Genomic DNA, 16,208 nt, shown 5'->3' on the forward strand with positions numbered 1-16,208 from the left:
CTGCTTCTTATTGACATTTGTGGAACAGCCAACAGGATGTTTAAGTAATGCAAAATGAATGACAGAAACTGCACCCAATAATTTTTCACTTAAGCTGTTGTGCAAGAAAGTTTCACTTTTCAACATGTTGTGAATTTGCACAAGGTAGAGGGCTTTTTGAAATACGGACTGGTCCTTAAAATGTACGTTCTTATGGGGCGGGGTCCCTCTTGTCATTATATGTGTATACAGTTCCGAGAACAATAGGTCCCAATACCTGACTGAGGCCTCTACTTTTGTGTATGCAAGGCCCTATCATCCTAGCGTTATTTCTGCTGACTCATCCTGATATCCGCTGCCAGGATCTTGCCATAGTTTTATTTTATATAAAACCTGAGAAGTAAGGATTTCCACAGTGGATTGCAACAGGTTCCATCTGTCCACCCACTTCAGTAATCAGTGTTCTAAAAGTACCTTCATATGTCCTAACTCAACAGACCTTAACAATTCACCGAACATTATGACGTGCTACTGGATCGATAACAGGTTGAGGTTTTTTCTAAGTGCAGTTATTACAATAGTGCGTACATTGAAGTACATTTTACACAGAGCTTTGTAAAAGAGTAAAACACATTCTGTGCCCCCAAAGCACTTACAAATGAGGGGCATGAACCTGCAAACTTTACTTACCATACGGAGCTCTTAATTCATTGACCTGGGGGAATGACTTCTGATGGTAAGAGTAACACTTGAATCCTGTTTGCAGGACCTGGCCCTAAAATTGTGAGTAAGTTAAGATTGGAACTAGGTACAGTAGTAGAATCTAGTTGATGCATTGTATACGCACCATACTTTCATGCTGTAATGCTTATATGAAAGTGAAAGATTGAGTGACACACTTTTTTGAATTATTTGATTATTTGCTCACATCATGTGAACTGGAGTGAAACTGGAGTGATGGCAGTTCTAATTCTGTGTATAAATGTAGCCATTGTAGCATCATTCTTTTTACTGGTACTGATTATGTTCATTATATGCTTACTGTACAGCAGACAAGAATAGCTCAAGTATGGCAACCAGACCTTCTCCTGGCAAAATGGAATGGATCATCCCTCTGATTGTGGTGTCGGCCCTGACCTTTCTGTGCCTCATCCTCCTTCTTGCCGTGCTGGTTTACTGGAGGTGAGCCTTTACATTGGGAATTGATTGTGATTTAAAAGAGTGTTGGGAGTGTCTTTTGAATATTTCTCTGTATTTTTTATTTTACTGGCTGTGATGATGATGGATGCATTAGATATCTCCAGAGGTGTTAGGACAGCCGTATTGGTTAACTACCCGTATATACTTGTTCATTAGCCTGTTTGCTTATAAGCCGACCCCCGCAAGATGGATAGGTAAAAATAGCAAAAATTGTATGACCCTTTCATAAGCCAACCCTATTTTTCAGGGGTTGGCAAACTTTGGCTCCTGGCCCGTTAAGGTAAGTCGCTAGTGGGCCTGGACGTTTTGTTTACCTGGAGCGTTCACAGGCACAGAGCCCCTCAGCTCCCTGTGGCCGCATTTTACCACTTCCCGCAGCTCCCATTGGCTGGGAACGGCAAATCCATGCCTGCTGATGCTCCAGGTGAACAAAACAACAATGTATTAAATATTCAATTCAATGATTCCATAGAGTTTAAAATCATAAAATTTTGGTGTAGACCCGTTTATAAGCCAACCCCCGCTCTTTGATGCGTCATTTTTTTACCAAAAATATTCAGCTTATGAACGAGTATATACAGCATTTCAGGTGTTTCAGGTATTGATTTTCGTGTCATGAAAATGAGATTAGTGGTAGCAATGGTCAAAACCACTTGTAGCACAGACTAGTGTCTCCTCAGTTACCGCTCCCTAAATAGCTGTAAGAACACACGTCAATCCTGACCTTTGGGAAAGATGGTCTTGTGAAAAAGGCCCATTGAACCGGGGCTCTGAGTTCTAGGCCTGTCTTGGCCACAGACTCCCTGTATGATCTTGGACAATTCCCTTAAGCTCTCTGTGCCTCAGTTTCCCCATCTGTAAAATGAGGACAATAATCCTTGTCTACCTCATAGCAGTGTTTTGGGGATTAGCTCTGTAATATTAGTGAGGGGCCCAGATACTACTGTAATGAAACGCATAGTAAAGCCTATGGGAATATAATACAATAAAAACAAACCCTTCAGATTGCCTCTTCTGAAGAGATCCTGTTGGTTAGGCCAAGTTGTATATTGGTTTAATGATGGGGATGATAGTTTCCCCATGAGGGAACTAGGTTTAGCATCACTAAACTCATCTCACTTTAGACCTAAAACAGATTTGATTCTAAGCATCTTTCTAGATGTACCTGAAGCCACTGCATCTTTTGTCTTCTGTTGAGATGAAGTTATTTGATGGAGTTTACTTTAGCATGTACTTCTGTGCAAGACAGGCTCTGAGGAGAGACCCAGGGCTTTTCTGCTCTGGATTTTACCATTTCTTTTCTAGAAGAGAATCTGGATCCTGAAGGACAGGAGGGATGACTAGTTCAGAAAGCCCTGGAGTGCCTGTCCAGAAAGGAAAGGTTTAAATAGCAGGGCCGGGACACAGCAGGTCTCTACTGGTTAAATCTTTGCCATCCCAGTCCAGAGCTCCAGGGCTTTGAGACCCACTTGCTGTCATGGAGACCTAGATGTTTAGATGGAGTAACCATCTAATGGGAAATGGGAGACGGCTGTTTCAAGGTTCTAGCACAGATCAGCTGTGTTGGATTTGGGTGCAGTGTTTATCGCTGATGTCAGTAGTATCCGTGTTCGTTTTGGTTTGGGTCTGTATCAAAAGAACTTAAGTTTTCACTGTTAGTCTTTAAAACCATTTTTCTTCAAATTGTGAGCACAAATTTACAAAGGATTAACCCAGTACAAATGTCAATATTGATTAATACAAATAGTTTATTTCAAAAACAGTTTAAATAGGGCATGGGAGGGGTAGTATCATTAGAAATCCGTGTATTTTAATCATCTTCCATAAAGAACCAATTTAGGGGACTACCAGTCTATCTTCTAAAACATCTTTGAGCAATAATTAATTGGCCAACTTGATGGATCTGGAAAGTTCAAACAAATATTAATAAATAGGCAACAGTGCTCCACATTAAAATCTTTTCAATTAACGGATGCAAATAATTAACATTACTATGAGGCTATCATGAATACAGTAGTAACTTTAATTAGTTAAAAGATTAAATTGTAAAGACGCCAGTGGCACCCCTGTAGCTGGCCTTTCTTTCATTGTACATCTTCTTTCTAAAATCTGTCCAATTTTTCCTCCAGATACACAAACAAAGAGGCAAATTTCTCATCCATGCAACACCATTGAAGTAAATGAGGTTCTACAGGCACAGTATGATAGAGGGTAATATTTATCTCACAGTGATTTAAAAGGCCCTTCTCAGAAAAAGCCTTTGAGGTTGAAAAAAAATCTTAATAGGAATCAATCAGGAAAACGGTTGCATGGCACTGGGCGATTACCGTATAGCCGTTATTTGGGAAATGTTGGTACTTTTGGTACAATTTCACTAATGCACTGTGAGGAGTAATTGAGAAAACTAGTGTTGGATTTGCTGAAGCGGTAGCAAAAATTTGCTCTAAGATATACGGTGGAATTGCAGTACCGGCTCCATCACCAATATCTATAGAGCAACTGTTAGTAAACGCTTTTAATGGCGATGGCTATATTATCGGTGGCTAAAATTAAAATATAACTGAGGTTCAACTCGTTATCCTTAAAATGTTTCAGGTGACTTTTTAGGAGATGTAATTTGCTCAGTAACAACAAAAAACTACATAGAGGAAGGAAGGAACATGGGGAAAGACCTTAATTGAAACTCAGTTACTTATTTGATAGCATAAAGGCACAGGAACTAGTCTTCGTCTATTCTATAATTTGCATGAGTAATTAACCATTTGTTAACAGGTTAATAAGAATTATGAAAACCAGACATTAAACCCCATCACAACAATGGATAGCCTCTCTATGTATATAATCTATACTGAAAACTCAAGGAGATTCAATATTACTTTAGACATGAAAAATATACATTTGGACTTCTACATGAAGCATAAATATATGAATATAATTATCAGTCTAAAGCTATTTATGAACAAATATAAAATAACAAATTTGGAGTCAATAACCAAACCAGAAGGGTACACATTAGATGTTAACAGTCGTGCCATATATACTGAGTAGGAATTCATTTAAGATTTTGTGTATGAAAATCCTTGAGACTATGAAACTAATATATAAGGGCAATAAGAAAGGCAAACAGTGATATTTCTGACTGTACAGAGCATTGGCAGTGAAGTGGTTACACTTCATTTTGAGTGCCCTTTTCAGTTCCTTCACTTTCCTTAGGAAAAATAATGTATTTATATTGGTCGGCATTTAAAATAAAACAAAGCCACCCATGCAATCCAATCTAAAAGTTAGGAAATTAAGATAAACTGGGTCTTCAGAAAGAAATACTTAAAGTGAAATGGGCAACATATGGAATAATTTGCTAAATAAGGTCATCAAAGCAAATGGCATGAAAATGAGTTTGAGACAGATTTTTCAGAGTGGGAAACGTGCTATTGAACTATAAGCACAAAAAGCAGTTAAGAAAAAATAACCCTCAAGGGGACAGACGTGTTGGTCCATGTGGTCTTTTCCTGTCCAGCAATTCTTTGTTCTTGTGTGAGAAAAGCATTAGGAAACTCCTACCGAGAATTAGAAAATTCAGAAGAGACATGGATTACCCTTTAGCAATGCATTTTGAGGGTAAAACAACTTGATATTTTCACTTTTGGGCATTTGAGAGACTAGATGATTTGAGAACAGAGGTGACATAAATAGAACATTGAAGCAGAGCAAAGCCTTCTGGTTGTTTGTATTGTATTGACGCCCTAGCATCTAGAGGTCTAAATAAGAAGTTAGATTTTTTGTTTGTGAATATATATAACAAAATTAACTCTGTTCTGATCCTTTGCAACTGTCATTTCATGTTCTATAAATGAAATGTTTCATAATATGTAGATGTAAGGGAACAGTTTGAAAATTGAAAGAGCAAAAGACAGTCTCTGTTTTTCTAAGTTTTTCCCACCTTTTAAGGTGTTGAACTTCAATGTAGTATTCAGTAGAAAATCTTTACAGTTGGAGATATTTGAGTGTGGTTTGTCCCACTTCTGTATGAGATTCTTGATTTTCAGGGGCAATTTGTGCTTCCTACTCCCCTTGCCTTTGAAGGAGATTGGACAAATGAAGACTGTGACGTGATTGATCTTAGAATGAGGAGGTCACTTTATTCTCTCTAGCACTGCTACCATCTGAAGTCATGAAAAGATATTGCAACATGAATCCAGCAGTTTTGGCCTCTTTTTTACACTCGTTTTCTTAGTCTTAACATTTTTTTAATGAAGCTGCAATGCAAAGACGGCTATGTTATTTTTTGCATTATTATAGGGGCAAATAAAATGTCAGCATAATGAGGCTGAAAAAAATCCCATTGCCTGATACCCCAGAACAATGAGCTGGTAGCTTCCTCGGATATCCATAGGACAACCAGAAACCCAATCTTTGCATTATAACAGATTTGGCTTGAAACTTTACTGGTGTTGGTTGTGAACCTCTGGTTGCTGGAGTAGGAGGAATGAGAAGTCCATCATTTAACATTTCACTTTTGTATACCTTGGTTCACATCTTTATTCACATTTGAAAATGAGTTTGGCAATTGGATCGTTAGCCCCAGTGGACATGATGACTGGAATGTCTGGTCACACAAAGTCTAAAACAAGACGACTTGTTTTATGCCTGGAATGAGGGGCATTAGTAGAGCGGCAAAGGAAAAGTAGCACAGTACTTATCCATACTGTGCTTGGATTAGTAGTACCCCACTCCCGCTAAATAAAGTGTTTGTTCTAGTGACTGTTAGCATAGGAATGCTGAAGGAAGATGAGAGTCTAGTTATGAACATATTCACACTGGTGTGAAGGAAGGATATCAAGACAGTTGGTTGCTAGTCACAGAAGTACTGATGGGAACAAACCAAAAGGTTTGGATGTTCTTATGTGTGCATAGGTTCCTTTTCTCTGGGCTTTGAGAATTGACCTCCAGACGTGTGTGTGTGTGTGTGTGTGTGTGTGTGTGTGTGTGTGTGTGTGTGTGTGTGTGTGTGTGTGTGTGTGACTGTCCACTTAACTTTTCATATAGCAAACCAATATGTGTACCATGCTGTGCCTTGATTTGGCATGAGACATGTTTATGGTTACACAGCCGATTTCAATGAACTCTGTTGCAGATTAAACCTTTGTATGGTGGTACTTGTATTATTAATCATTAGAACTGTGAAAGTAAGCCGGTTACTTGGTGTCACTAGTTCTGCATGTTGATACCAGAATGCTCTTTGTACTTCTGTTTCATAGAGGAGGAGGGAGATGGCTACATTCTGGGAACACATGAAATATTTAGACATGCAATGAGTTCTTGTCTCTGAGCTTTGCAATGAAAAAAAAAAGGCATTTCGTGTGACTGGTGACCTTTCATTGTCAGATGTTTTTGTTTGTGACTTTTATTCAAAACAAAACCATGCTATAGAGAGTGGTTTAAAAAGGGTAAAATACGCAGACACTATTAAGAAGCAATTAACATTTTAGAGTTTTAGCCAACAGCAATTTTTAAATAGGAACTAAATTATATCCATTTCTCATTTTCAGCTAAGAGGAGGAAATTAATTCACAAGTATAGCTTGAGAGTTTTCTTTTTTCCTCTTTTCAGTGGATACCATAATTCACCTTTGAATTATTGCAGTTGTCAACGTTGTGATCCTGAAGACAAAGCAGGAACATTGTACTGCCTTTCTTATTAAATCAAGCTGTTTATACAGTGCTAATATGTTTACATTCAGGAGGGATTTCTGGAGCAACACAGCTGCTGCCTTTCAGAGAGCAAAGCAAGCTTTGCAGTGCTTGTTTGTACTCACGTGGTCTTTGAGGTAGATTGGGGGGAAATTATTTTAACTTCCTTGGGCAAAAGTTTTATAGGAACTTTTTTTCTGTAGGTTTTTTTAATAGCATCCTATAGAGTTTAACAGCGAGTCAGGAGATCTCGGTTCTCTTTCCCACTCTGTCATTGATTCATTGTGTGACCCTGGGCAAGCCACTGAGTGTTTGATAGCAGTACCATAGAACTCAATGGCGGAGATCTCATTGACTTCAGTGGGAGCAAGATTAGGCCCTTAATATCTCAGTGCCTGTTTCCCAACTGGTGTATTAGTGATAAAGCACTTAGCCTCGTCTGGTAAGAGCCAAGTACTGTTGTTATATTTATCACTACTAATGAAGGTTCTCTAGGAAAGCTACCATTCAATATTAAACTACAGCCTGTGTTTGAACTTATTGGAACTGAGGGAGATTTCTGTCTGACCAGTGGTGGAGCTGTTGTTTGATCATTTTATGGGTTTTCTCTTATGAGTACCCATGATAGTGTATTTTGTCTGATGTACTTTGCTGAAAAGTGAATATTGCTGTTATATTGCGAATTCACAGCATTTCTAAAATTGCTTGTTTAGTTTAATGAGACAACCTACTTGCAATGTACTTAAAAAATGTTCCTGTCTCTACTGAATGTCCTACTCTTGAAAGTGTCTAGGTAACATTTTCAAAAGCACCCATTTTCAAAAGGGACTTAGGTATCTAAGTCTTCCTGAAAGTCAGTAGGACTTAGTTCCCAAGTGCCTAAGTCATTTTTGAAAATGGGATGTAGGTTCAAAAGTCACTGAAGCGCTTTTGAAAATTTTGCCTGCTGTCTTGATGGCACTGAGTACTGACGTTTTGGACAGAGAAGGGCCAGAGCTGAAAGGTTTTGGTACTGATCCAATCTTTTCCAAAATTCAGGGATGATGGATCCATTTTTTTTTTCCCCAGTCAGCCTGTGCTCTCACTGGCCTGGGAAGTTCAGCAGACAACTGGCTGAACTGTTCCCAGTCCTCTGCATTGTCAAGTCACTACAGTGAGTTGGCCCTCTGGCTAGATGCCAAAAGTCCACCCCTTGCAGGGTATTTTCTCTTCTCCCTGCCACCACGCTCCATTAGCAGCTAAACTTCTTTGGCCTCTTCAGCAGTGGCACCTTCTTTCACAGTTATTGCCCTTCTTTCAGCAGCAGAACACAGACCCAGCAGCCACTTCGGTCAGGGAACCAGCTCCTGGTCATGTGATGCCTTGTCAGATGACTTAACTGATTGCCTTCCACTCAGGAAACGGTCCGAATCTCACACAAGTGCAGTTGAGTCCTCAACCCTCTCAAAGGGACACTCACCCTGTGCCACAGCCCGTTATGGAGCTATAGCTCAGTGCAAACTTCAGGTCTGGAGTTAATCTTTTCTGAAGTTAGAGGGCCGATGTGTAGTTTTGTGTCTCTCCGCAGAATAGACTCAGTATGGGCAATAGCATTGCAAGTTTTCCTGCACTGCCCTGACACAGTGCATCAAAACACCTTTCTGGAGGGACAGCCATCCCTAGAAGTGAAAGGGTAATTTAGCTCTTGGTGCCTCTGCCTCTCTTCCAGGAAACGATACCATTTTAATTAGAGCTCTTTTCTGTGATGTCAATAGTTGTTCACAAGAAACTGTTTGGTGGCCTCAATCCAGCTGGTAACAATGCTCAGCATTTCCACGGTGGATTTGAATTATTGCCGTAGAGATGATAAAGTGTCTCTCTCGTTGCCAATCACCTGAGAGATCTATTTATTATTTCACAAAAGATTATTTGCATTGGCACAGCCACTATTAATAATGGCTTTCAATAAAACCTGCAGAATTCTCCAGGCTTCCCTTTCTGCCAGCCTCCTAGATTAGTTTGGCATACAGCTGATCCTTAACGTGGAATAACCACAGTACTTTCTTCTTCTAATTAAAACTTTATTTTGAAGTTGCTCTGTATTGAACTTTGAAAACTAGCTACTTGAACATAGCAACGGTTTTTACTGCTCGGTTTTCTGTGAAACGTTGCTATTTTCAAACCTAGTAACTGCCCAGTAATTCTAGATGTGCAGAATATTTGCTTACTAAAATTGGTCTAAAACATCTGTCCCACTAGATTCTAATTAATTCAAAAATTAGGTGTTTGAGCAACTACTTACATACAGTAAGATACAGATATGGTGTTACAGCAACACCTCAGGTGCTGATCCTTTATGAGGACATGATGTAAGCACATGATTAAGTTCCACTGACATCGATGAGATTGAAATACATGCTTAAAGTTAAGAACATAAGAACGGCCACACTGGGTCAGACCAATGGTCCATCTAGCCCAGTGTCCTGTTTCTGACAGTGACCAGTGCCAGGTGCTTCAGAGGGAATGAGCAAAATAGGTAATCATCTAGTGATCCATCCCCTGTTTTCCACACCCAGCTTCTGGCAATCAGGGACTAGGGACACAGAGAGCATGAGGTGGCATCCCTGACCCTCTTGGCTAATAGCCTTTGAGGGACCTATGCTCCATGAACTTATCAGTTCTTTCATGAATACAGTTATAGTTTTTGCTTTCACAACATCCCCTGGCAATGAGTTCCACAGGTTGACTCTGTGTGGTGTGAAGAAGTTCTTCTTATGTTTGTTTTAAACCTGCTACCTATTCATTTCCCCTAGTTCTTGTGTTATGTGAAGGAGTAAATAACACTTCCCTAGTCACTTTCTCCGCACCAGTCATGATTTTATAGACCTCTTTCATATCCCCCCATTGTCTCTTTTCCAAACTGAATAGTCCCAGTCTTTTTAATCTCTCCTCATGTAGAATCTGTTCCATACCCCTATTCATTTTTGTTGCCCTTCACTGGACCTTTTTAATTCTAATATATCTTTTCTGAGATGGGGTGACCAGGACTGCACACAGTTTTCAAGGTGTGGGTGTACCCTAGATTTGTATAGTGGCTTGATTATATTTTCTGATTTATTATCTATCTCTTTCCTAATGGTTCCCAACAATCGGTTAGCTTTTTTCACTGCTACTGCACATTGAGTGGATGTTTTCAGTGAATTATCTTGGACTCCAAGATTTCTTTCTTGAGTGGTAACAGCTAATTTAGACCTCATCATGTTGTATGTATAGTTGGGATTATGTTTTCCAGTGTGCATTACTTTGCATTTAACAACAGGAAATTACATCTGCCATTTTGTTGCCCAGTCAGCTGGTTTTGTGAGATTCCTTTTGTAACTCTTCACAGTCTGCTTCGGACTTAACTATCTTGAGTAGTTTCGTATCATCTGCAAACTTTGCCACCTCACTGTTGACCCCTTTTTCCAGATCATTTATGAATATGTTGAACAGCACTGGTCCCAGTACAGATCCCTGAGGGGACCCTGCTATTTATCTCTCTCCATTCTGAAAACTGACCATTTATTCCTACCCTTTGTTTCCAGTCTTTTAACTTCCCTCTTACCCCATGACTGCTTAGTTTAAGAGCCTTTAGTGAGGGACATTGTCAAAGACTTTCTGAAAGTCCAACTACACTATACCCACTGGATTGTCCCATGTTTGTTGACCCCCCTCAAAGAATTCTAGTAGATTGGTGAGGCATGATTTCCCTCAGGGCCGCGGGGGAGAGGGGGGAGAGAGAGAACAAGTGGGGCAATTCGGCGGCGGGGGGTCCTTCCGCCCCGGGACCTGCCGCCGAAGCGCCAGGTCCCCTGAATCCTCTGGGCGGCCCTGATTTCCCTTTACAAAAGTCATGCTGTGACTCTGACCCAGCAAATCGTGTTCACCTATGTGTCTGATAATTCTGTTTTTTACTGTAGTTTTAACCAATTTGCCTCGCACTGAAGGTAGGCTTACTGGCCTGTAAACTGCCAGCATCGCCTCTGGAGCCTTTTCACAAATTTGCCTCACATTAGCTATCCTCCAGTCGTCTGGTACAGAAGCTGATTTAAGTGATAGATTACATAGCACAGTTAGTAATTCTGCAATTTCCTATCTTTTGGGTGAATACCATCTGGTCCCGGTGACGTATTACTGTATAATTTTTCAGCTTATTTATCAGTCTGGGTCAGTTTCTCAGATTTGCCACTTGTGCTTAAGCGTTGTGCTGAATTGGGATGGATGTAAGCACAGATGTAAGTGCTTTCCTGAATCACAGTCTTAATAGTTAATGCTACAATTAATTTTTACATTATTTGTGCTTGAAAGACTTAATTCTTTAATTTGTTCACAAAAAAAGACTCCGTTATATTAACATATCTTTTTCACATGTATTATCTAGGGGTATGAGACAGAGTAATAAATATGGTGATATCCAAGTGACCATTGTGTAGGTTTGGTATGGGCATGTTGGTCTGTCAGACACCCACTGACATCCCAATGGATATATGTGAACATCCTGGGTGGATATGTGGCAACATTCCTTGTACGTGGAAGGAATGACCCCATGTACCTAGCTGGAAAACATGATCTGCTATATTCCCATAGCAGCAACAAAATGATGAGACAAGAAGAACTGCTACATCTCTCTCTCAGACACACACTTTTTCCACTCCCTGCCCCAGCCTCACCCCAGATCTTGTCTGGGACCAACCTTTCCAAACATTGTTTTTCAAAGGAAAACTACAGATTTGTGTGTAGTAAAAGTAATCTATCAAATTCAGAGCTGAGTTCCTGTCATGCAAAAAGTATAGCATTCGCATTTTTAACAAAGGTTGGGAAGCAGCAAGACTTAGGAAACAACTAATCAAAGGGTTTCCAAAGTTGTACCTACCTATCTTCCACACACATCCTTTTGACATGCAAGTGCAGGTCTCAGCATGTGCAGTGGATGCACGTGCATAATTTGCCCAGGAGTGTGAGTTAAGCCCCAAAGAATCATGTGTGGTTTGTTGGCATAGGAGTAAAAGTGTGGGTATGGTTCCGTTGGGACTGCATAAAGCTTCCCTTAGCCACGGTGCTGCAGTCCGAAGAGAGTGGAGCTGTGAGTCAGACCACAGTGCGTGGCCTCACAGGCTGGAGGTGAAGAAACATTCGTAGGAAGAGCTGTGAGATCAGTTGGACGCCTAAGCACTTCCTACAAGTTACCAAACACTCTCGCTCTTTCCTTAGACTGTCCTCTGTTCCCCCACTCCCGTATTGATCAGCACTGAACCTGCCTCTTGATTCCCCATCCCAGATTCGGTGTTTCTGCCTCCTCTGCACCAGCAATTCCTTAATTACCTTCTCAACTTCCCCCTTCCCAGGTTCAGCAACTTCCAGTTGGTCTCTCCATCCATGCACTGGCAGTACAGCATCTACCTACATTCTCGTACTGGAGCCCATCACCGTGGTATCTGAGCCCCCTGTGGGTTTTGCATTTCTGTCGGTGCAAAGTGCTGCATGGAGTGGGGAGAGTACAGTGAGCACTCCACCCATACTGCTGCGTGGTCCATCGTGCCCACCTCCCTGTGATTTGGCGGGTCCATGTGATTCCTCACCAAAGGAGCGGTGGGGATGGGGAACATGCCGTACCCTTCCACCTCATTCCTGCCATCTGAAAGAGGAGACGATATTAAAAACTGAGAAATCTGATGCCTATTATCACTTTTGGGGGAGTTGGGTAGGTTTCGTCATCACGTTCTTGCTCCCCAGTTTAGACAGTGCAGAGAAGCACTTCACAGCTTATTTGCATCTGGTGTATTCAGTACAAAAGACAAGAGTCGTATTTGGTTTCGGTGCCACTAGAGACAGTACAGAAATAGTACTCGCTTACTCAGGACATATCTTGGTGTCCTGATCATGCTCACTGAGGTGTGGCAGATCTGTGATCAGTTACCTCTTCTATACTGTGGAGAGCTAAAGCGTCTCATTGTGCCAGTGGCAGGTCATTGTTGCATTTTAAGTTTGGAACTTCGGCAGCTGTTGGTTACTTATTCAAGCTTCTAGCATCACTCTGAGTCCTCTTCATGCTTCAGACACAACACGAGATAATCCAGGTAAATACTTCTCTGTCTGTAGCTCAGCTTTTCAGAGTAAAACAATGTGAAATCCAAGGGGAAAAGATCTTGTAATCCCAAAGTATGGTGTGCTGCTGCTATTTAAGTTCATTGTTAGTTTGTGCTGTTTGATCCAATCTTGTAGTGGGGAACTAAAAATGATCTTTTCCGGTGCCCCAGCTGCTCTGTGATGCCAGTGACATGTTTCTTCTGTGCTTGAATGGCTGACATAGTGAGGTGCAGCTGTGTGCAGGGAGGGCCCTATCACATGATACCTAATAATGCCATTCCTTTGCAAATTTTTACTCCGTAACTCTTTCCCAAATGGCTACTTTAGGGCCTTTGAGAATTCACTGGAGTTGTCAGTTGTTATAGTAATGGACCCCCTGCTGCTGAATTGGCTTGGAGATGTATGTTCTGACTTTTGAACAGACTAACTCATGCTCATTAGACCCTCTTCCTCTTCCCCCCCCCCCAAAAAAAAAAAAAAAAGAAGAGAGAGATTCACTGGCTGAAGGTTGCTTTTTAAACATACTGGATGATTTAAGGACTGGAGTGAGTGTGGGGGGGGGGAGAGAGAAAGAGAGAGATGGAAAATTGTCCCCTTCTGTTGTTATACTTCTGTCGTTTCTATATTTGTTTAAGCCACTTTAGTTTTATTTTTCACTGCAAGCTATTTAGATAAGAATTACAAGAGCTGTCAGTTTTCCCATTAGACAATGTGATGATGATTTCAGTCTTTAACAAACAACATTTATTGTTAGTTTTCTTTTTTTTTTAAAAAAAGGTAGGTGGGAGAAATGAAGAGGACTTTGCCAAGCCAAGATACCCAGAACTTTATAAAGAGAAAACTGATTAGTGGAAATTTCTGGAACTGTGAAGAAGTTTAGAAAATTCAGCAACTAGTATCTTTAGTTATTTATATACAGGTTTTCAAAAACCTGTTTAGGAACTTTAAGTGCAGAAATTATTATTCACTCATCTCAAGATACTGTGGGATAGATTCTGCTTTCATCCTAGTGTAAACCTGAATAATTCTATTGAAGTCAGTAGTGACTCCACATTTATGCTGGTGTTAGCATGATCAGATTCCAGCCGTATGAGGGTTTTGAACCTGCCCTGTGTGACTGAAAAATGGTTTAGTTCTAAATATGTTCTCAAACGTATTTAATTGCATTTCTAAATCACCGTTTCCTCTGTATTCGGACCCAAATCCTCCTATGTTATACGTATCCCATCCCATAGAGCTCTGTGAATCAGATTCATGTCCCATTTGTCCCAGTGTATGTGTGGAGTAACTCCACATTTATGCCAAGTAAATGAGAGCAGGATGGATCTGATCAGGATGGATGGATGTAACTGAAGGCTTGTCTACACAGGGAGAATGCCTGGAGTCGTTAGCATGCATTCATTACTAACTCCCTGTGTGGACGCTCACTCCATGCTAAGAGTGCCTGTGTGCGTACACTTGGAAGTGTATTAAGTTAAAGGACATAAAAGGTATGTCTACACTCAGTCAGCGTGCCGAGTAGACACTGCACACCCAGCTGGCACGGGTAGCAAGAGCGGAGTGGACAGTGAGGTACTGCTTAGGCAAGTAAAGCCCAGACATCAGAACCCTAGGGTATATTCCCTACATGGTTCTCTACACCCCGAAGCAGTATCGTCCACGTCTACACTGCTGTTTTTAGCAGTGCAGTGTCCTGCTGCCTCCCTGCTGCCAGAGTCTTTTTCCAATAAAGTGAAAAGCTCCAGCAGCGGGGAAAGGCTCTGGCCACTCCCCACGGCCACAGGATACCCTTCCCAGCTGCCTGTCTCTGCCAGAGCCTTTCACTGCTGAGTGACGTTACACACTGCAGTGTGGACAGAGCCTGCCTTTCACTGCGGCATGTAGCTACTGTGTCACGAAACCCATAGGTTGAAGGAAACCAAATCTGTTCTGAGTTCGGAGCTTCATTTGATCTGTTCTACAGTGGTTGGTAGCCTGAAAGCAGAGACAGGTTATAGATGTTGTAACAAAGAGAAGGAGAGCTTGGTACAGCTGCTGCTAATTAGAACCGGCAGGTATGGTCTAAAACTCCGATTCTACATAGTTACTGTACTGCATTGTGAGTGGACGTCCTAGAAAGAGCAGTAGCATTCTAGGTGAAAAGAGAGAGGAATTAGCAGCATCCTGATGGAAAGGGATGAGGATGATGAAATTGTATGGTATTGCAGATATTGTTTCATGTAACTGTGCTTGCAAAAGAGATGCAGCAAGTTAAGTGTTAAAAGGACTCAGAATTAAGCCTCAAATAAACCAGATGACTGAATAAAAGCCGTCTTGGTGCCTGTATTCCATATGCCGTAGACAGTTTTTAATATTATCCTAGGAAGAGAAATCCTGTTTTTAAGCCATTCCAACTGGTCAGATCCTGGATGGTATGTTGCTTAAAGGAAAAAACTGAACAGACCTCTTAAATGCTGATTTAAAAAAAAAAAAAAAAGATGACTGAGGTGATCCTGGCAATTACAAGAATTAATAGGCAGCAGGTTTTAAACAAACACAAGGAAGTATTTCTTCACACAATGCACAGTCACCCTGCAGAACTTGTTGCTTGAGGATGCGATGAAGGCCAAAAGTATAATTTGGTTAAAAAAAAATTGGATAAATGCATGGAGGAGAAGAGGTCTATCAGTGGCTATTAGCCAAGATGGTCAAGGATTCAACCCCATGCTCTGGGTGTCCCTAAGCCTCTAATTGCCAGAAGCTTGGACAGGACGACAGGGGATGGATCAATCAATAATTGCCCTGTTCTGTTCATTTCCTTGGAAGCATCTGGCACCAGCCACTGTCAGGAGACAGGAGACTGGGCTAGATAGACTGTTGGTCTGACCCAGTATGGCCGTTCTTACACTCTTATGACTTTCAGAACCTTAGGTCATCTATGTGAATTTCTTGTCCTCGGGGACTTTAAGGGAAAGGGTCACTGAAGTCAGTGGGAGCTCTTCCATTGGTTTGACTAGTTTTAGATTGGCTCGTATTCAAAAGATGTTGATGCATATTTAATAATAAAATATTTAATATGACTATAGAGTGATTTTTATACTACAGTAAATATTATAGTGGCGGAACAGGATTTAACAACTATTTAGAATTCCTTTTGTCTCCGCAAAGAATCTGACAATGTAAAATATTGAATTGTATTCTTTTTAACTTTGTTATTTAAGAATGCGTCTGACAAGAGCAGAGAAATTCAGAGAT

General features: G+C 40.9%; 1 protein-coding gene across 5 annotated transcripts in view; it reads left to right on the top strand.

Annotated features, from left to right (window-relative positions):
* Window positions 1-16,208, top strand: part of PTPRG (protein tyrosine phosphatase receptor type G) — a 607,840-nt gene that overhangs the window by 512,680 nt on the left and 78,952 nt on the right. For 4 of the 5 annotated variants that reach the window (XM_034776330.1, XM_034776331.1, XM_034776328.1 and 1 more), the window contains exon 13: window positions 1,029-1,161. In XM_034776330.1, coding sequence (XP_034632221.1) covers window positions 1,029-1,161 — 133 coding nt within the window. The remainder of the gene's footprint in view (window positions 1-1,028; window positions 1,162-16,208) is intronic. The other variant, XM_034776327.1, reaches the window with a different exon arrangement.

Source organism: Trachemys scripta, chromosome 7 (assembly GCF_013100865.1).
Source record: "Trachemys scripta elegans isolate TJP31775 chromosome 7, CAS_Tse_1.0, whole genome shotgun sequence".
Lineage (NCBI taxonomy): Eukaryota > Metazoa > Chordata > Testudines > Emydidae > Trachemys > Trachemys scripta.